The sequence below is a fragment of the Emydura macquarii genome, unplaced genomic scaffold (assembly GCF_026122565.2).
Source record: "Emydura macquarii macquarii isolate MOO-44397 ecotype Brisbane River unplaced genomic scaffold, CSIRO-AGI_Emac_v2 contig_760, whole genome shotgun sequence".
In the NCBI taxonomy this organism is placed as follows: domain Eukaryota; kingdom Metazoa; phylum Chordata; order Testudines; family Chelidae; genus Emydura; species Emydura macquarii.
This window is the reverse complement of record NW_027130897.1, coordinates 324-6,020: the sequence shown is the minus strand read 5'-3', so window position 1 is coordinate 6,020 and position 5,697 is coordinate 324. Positions and strand designations below refer to the sequence as shown.

Here is a 5,697-nt window from a genome sequence, read left to right as displayed (position 1 = left end):
CTCTGTGCATGCTTGACACATCCATCCCCAACTGCTCTGATGCAATGTACACTGAAGTCAATGGGAAATACTGTATTGTCGAAAAAGACTCCCTAGATATTGAACCCAGCCCTTGTTGCTGCCGACTGCGACTGGCAGAAAGGAAATATACAAGAGAACCTCAGATTTACGAACACCTCGGGAATGGATTTTGTTCGTAACTCTGAACAAAACGTTATGGCTGTTGTCTCAAAAGAATAAAACTGAACATTGTTTTAATAAAGCAAAATGACACACCAGAGATACATTCATAGAATCATTGAAGATTAGGGTTGGAAGGCACCTCAAGAAGGTCATCTAGTCCAACCCCCTGCTCAAAGCAGGACCAACCCCAGCTAAATCATCCTAGCTAGGACTTTGTCGAGTCAGGCCTTACAAACCTCTAAGGATGGAGATTCCATCACCTCCGTAGGTAACGCATTCCAGTACTTCACCACCATCCTATTGAAAAAGTTTTTTCTAATATCCAATCTAGACCTCCCCCACTGCAACTTGAGACCATTGCTCCTAATTCTGTCATCTACTACCATTGAGAACAGCCTATTCCATCCTCCTTGGAACCCCTATTCAGATAGTTAAAAGCTGTTTTCAAATCCACCTTCATTCTTCTCTTCTACAGAATAAACAAGCCTATTTTCCTCAGCCTCTCCTCATAAGTCATATGCTCCTGCCCCCTGATAATTTTCGTTGCTCTCTACTGGACTTGTCCACATCCTTTCTATAGTGGAGGGCGCACAATTGGACACAGTACTCCAAATATGGTCTCACTAGTGCTGAACAGAGGGGAATAATCACATCTCTTGATCTGCTGCCAATGCTCCTACTAATGAAGCCCAATATGCCGTTAGCCTGCTTGGCAATAAGGGCACGCTGTTGACTCATGTCTAGCTTCTATTCCACTGTAACTCCCAGATCCTTTTCTGCAGAACTTCTGCGTAGCCAATCGGTCATCTGTCTGTAGCAATGCATAGGAGTCTTCCATCCTAAGTGCAGGAGTCTGCACTTGTCTTTGTTGAACCTCATCAGATTTATTTTGGCCCAATCCTCCAATTTGTTTAGGTCATTCTTTAATTAGTTTGAACATTCGACATTAGCACGTGGAGGTGTAATGCTGTTGAAAACGGGCCTGGTTTGGTCAGAGGGCACCAGATAAAGTACCCATAAGAAACGGCCAGATTCATAAAGATTTCCAAGCATTCATCTATATGAATAACCCCACTTTTATTTTCCTTCCTGTGATTCTGTATGATTGAAATATGACCATTTGTATCAATGATATTGCCACTGTTAGACAATTGCAACAAATTTTGTACAAAGTATATCATGTAAGCTGTCAATGGAAAAGTTACGAGATCCTAACCATGATTATCCTCTTTCTCTGCATGTATCATTTTTCTTCTGGAAATCATGAATAATGGCTATGCACTGGTACATTACATAATTTCTGTATTCCTGGGCAACATCTACCCGATAATTTTTGTCTAGGCTAGATATTTTTCTGTTGATGGACCATGAAAGACACTTAGCTCTCACAGTGGGCTGTAGAAGAAATTCATTCCACCCAGACGGCTCTTCCCGCTGAAGTCTCTGCCTCTAAGGGGCCAATGACTAACCCCTATGAGTCAGTGTTTAACTGATCTCCACATCTGGTGTCAGGAAATACAGGACTTTGGGGGTTTTCTCCTTCCTCTGTAGCACGGGGCACGAGTCACTTGTTGGTGGATTCTCTATACCTTGAAATCATTATTTGATTTCAATAAATTTAAATCATTACTTGAAGACGTCAGTACTCAGCCTTAGGTTAGGGGGTCTATTACAGGCATGGGTGGGTGAAGTTCTGTGGTCAGTGTTGTGTCGGAGGTCAGACTAGATGACCATAATGGTCCCTTCTCACCTTATAGTCTCTGAGTCTCTGAGTCAGGAAGTCATATAAGGACATGTGATATGCTCCTGTGACCCTAGACTCCACCTTTTGCCAGTAACTCTCACTAAGCCTTTAGATATTAGTTACTGCGAACCATGTGATTGGTCTTCGTGGAACCAAAGGAGAAACTTCCATTGTTAAAGTGAAAATGTGTCTAAGTCTTTGCTGGAGAAGACTCTTTGGTAAAACAGGTAGTACAAGGAGGAACCTCAGCCCTTTGTGCAGGGCCTGTACAATGTTCTGAACCACTTAGAGGGCAGGATTCTTCTGTCATTCTAGGGTTACGAAAGCTGCAACTTGAAATGTGCCTGGTGATTGATGATGGCTCCACAGGGATCAATTTCATCCAGTGCAATTTTTAAACAAGGAGTGAGCAAGGAGAACCAGAAGACTGATATTATGGTGCAGCGTAGCTTTTAATGGGAAGGAAATTGGCAGTACACAGTTGCAGAAAGAAATACTTCAGAGGAAGAACAATGCATTTCCAGTGTTTCAAGAAGGGTTGTGAGTGATCACCCGCTTCAGTGGGACGCATATCAGACAAAATGTTCTTTTTGTTTTGTTGCAGCTGCAGAGCTGGATTGACAAGTCCCCTTTGCAACTATTTCAAGAGCCTTATTTTACTCCAGTTGGTAGAAAATGGAACAAAGCAAAATAGAAGCAGAGGACTACGAAGATTCTGCATTAAACATTTGCTGTAGCAAAGGCCAAAATGAGACACTAAAGGTGAGGATTGATGGAAAGAACATACAGGGTCTTAATCTCCTTCACAGCAAGGTCTCTCTTTCCCCTTTAAAATAAAGGGACGTAAAGTGATCATGAATGTAACTGATGCCCATCTTAAGGCCTCGTTTACCTTCCCACTGTTGGGTTAGTGTAAAGAGCTTGAGTGTAAGTCAGAATGGGTCCACGGGTGAAAAAGGGAATCAGCACAAGATTGGGAAATCATTGGTAGAAAGCGTTGCAAAGCGTAACGTTAGAAATGCAGCCTGGCTGTCAGAGCAAGGGCAGAGCGCACACAGCTCACACTGAGTTCAGATGAAGCCATGTTTGCACAGCACTTCTGAAAGCCATGCCCAAAAGGTCAGGTGTGAATCTGTATCTTGCTGTTCATTTCCTGGTTCTTTCTTTTCCCACAGCTATTCCTGTTGGGTTTAACATGGCCCACAGTTTCCACTGAGGTACCTATGGCAAGACACCCCAGTTCCGCATACTCCCCCATACCCATAATGGCCTGGGTATCCCCATGATCCCCCGTATCCACAACCCCCCAGATAACCACCTAATCCCCCATAACCGCAATATCCCCCATAACCATAACGGCCTCCGTAACCACCAAATCCCCCTAATCCGTACAATCCTCCATAATAGCCTCCATAGCCCCCTCGGCCGAATGAGCCCCCGAAACCGGGTCCGACCACAGGTGCTCCTACGGCTCCCACTCCGCTGTGCTGAGGGAAAGTGCTCATAATTGGTCCTGGGAGGGTCACGGCAACCGTGGGGGGCTTGATCACCACTTCGGAGTCAGGGCACTGCCTAACGCACGGCTCGTTGCAGGTGCCGGAAACTGGAGCGGGCCGGGCCACCCCGCATTCTGGATAGCAGAGGCTGGAGAAAGTCATCTTTCTGTGATGGAGGTAAGCCTGAAACACACAGCAGGGAATAGAATCAAAAGAAAGCACAAGTCCCTGTGGACAAATGACTTCATTGCTCCGTTACTATTGTAGTGAGGTCTGCATGAGGCCTGAGAGAGAAAGGTGGAATGGTATTAGTGTCTGTTTTTGTAGCTATCTATTTATTCCTATTTATGCTTTCTATGCCTTTTGTCCACTTGCACTAAACTTCCCGCCGCAGCGGCCTGTTTGAACCTCTCTCAGACCCTGTCTACTCTTACCTCCGAGATTCGGCGGCAGTCGACGGGAGTTACGCAAGCTACGCAAAAAACTTGCGTAACTCCCGTTGACTTCCCTGCTTCTCTTCTGCGTACTACCTTTACTGCACTGAGCCGACAGGAACCACTCTCCCGTCGACGTAGCGCTACGCCACCTCTGAAGGTGGTGTTAGTATGTCGATTTCTGGATTGACTGATCGGGTCTTCACTGGCCACTCAGTCGATCCAGAGAAATCGATCTGATGGCGGCGACTTTGCTGCCATCAGTGTAGCCGTAACTTCAGTGACTGTCTGTCTGAAAATCCCTGACTGGAATATGTGTAGCACTTTCTGTGATAGACACCTGGGATTCTGTGTCTATTACAGACATTTCTCAAAGAGAACACGGCCGGGATCATGATAATCATATCCTTTCCTTTGAGGATTTAGCCTTTGAAAGCAAATCACTTGAGTCTTGTACGAGAATGTGGCTCTTTGGTTTTCCAAACTGTGGGAGTCACCAATATTTGCCGAGGAATAAAAAAAGATTCTCAGCTGGTGTAAAATGTGCTCAGGTCCACTGATTTCTATGGAGTGACGCTTAATTACACCAGCTGAGGAGAAGCATCTTCAGTGGCTGTTTATGTTCAGAAGATTATAGGAATTGCTTGACTGGATCACACCAGTTGTCATTTTAATCCAGTCTCCTGTCTCCAATAGTGAGGAGTGTTTAACAGCTGCCTCAGAATGAAGTAGAAGACCCTGAATTGGCCATTCCGGGCCACCCCTGGGAAAGTTTCTTCCTATTCTAGCTAAGGGAAAAATGCCTAATGGATTTTCAAAAGTTACAGAAAAGATTTAAATGTCCTAATTCTATTTCCAATGAATAGGAAATATATTTCCCAATTGAATATGTTGCTCCTAAAAGTCCCCCTGTAGCTTCCAATTCTGAATCCACCAGCTCCTGCACCTGAATAACTACACAAGATCATTATGGAAGAACAGCCTCATCCCTGATAAAAATCACAGCAAGGACATGCAAATTTCAATCTTAAATGAAAATGGAGCCTACTATGACATGTCTAGGGTTTGAAAGAGATTGAGTGGAGTTGGACTTACCCAGTTCACTGAGGAGATGAAGTCCGTCCAGAGAAGTGTTCGGAAGAGCCCTCAATCTTGAGCTCTTTTATATGTTTCCTAGGACTGCCTGGAGGATCTGTGATGGCGTTTGTGGAGAAGGTCCTGATTAGTTACCAAACATACTTGATTGCCTTGTAAGTCCTCCTTTGGTTGCAGCTGTTTTCCTCAGGGTTTGTGATTATTAGGCTACTCTCAGCCTCAGTGGGCGTGATATGTACATTGAACTCTTCAGAATCCTTTCATCTGAAAATTGCATGGCCAACGCCATTCCTCGTGTCATTCCACTGACTTCCTTGGTGCTGCAATGAGGATAAATGTCAAGTTGATTCAGAGTGGCATCAGTTGTAAAACTGGCTGTCGTGAACAGGAATTCAGTTTGGTCTTTTCAATTCATGCTGGTCGTGGTTAGTGGCATTGGGCAGTTCATTCTAAACTTGCTAGAAAGAAGGGAATTGTTTTTCTGCCTTCTCACCACCTCCATTCCGAATGGGTCAGATCCACTTTCCTTTAAAATCATTGGGAATCATTCCACTGCCTCCAGTGTGTTTCCTGTCAGGACCTTCAGTCTGTAATTCACCCCTTGGCGGGGGATAGCACGATGCCAATGGGCAACTTCAATGCCACTTTCAAACTACGTCTTTGGCAGGATTTAAGTGGAGCAATGGATTTTGTCATGGCCCTCTCCCCATGTGTGAATGAAAATTTGAATTTCACTGTACAGTAA

At 44.6% G+C, this 5,697-nt stretch overlaps 1 protein-coding gene across 1 annotated transcript; it reads right to left on the bottom strand.

The window, feature by feature from the left end:
* Positions 1 to 2,396: 2,396 nt before the first annotated feature.
* Positions 2,397 to 5,054, bottom strand: LOC137149511 (claw keratin-like). Its single transcript, XM_067543008.1, has 2 exons — positions 4,953 to 5,054; positions 2,397 to 3,606 (listed from the first exon to the last, which is right to left on the bottom strand). Exon 2 carries the CDS (start codon positions 3,583 to 3,585, stop codon positions 3,118 to 3,120), a length of 468 nt encoding a protein of 155 aa, XP_067399109.1. The 5' UTR covers positions 3,586 to 3,606; positions 4,953 to 5,054; the 3' UTR covers positions 2,397 to 3,117.
* Between the last annotated feature and the right edge of the window lie 643 nt (positions 5,055 to 5,697).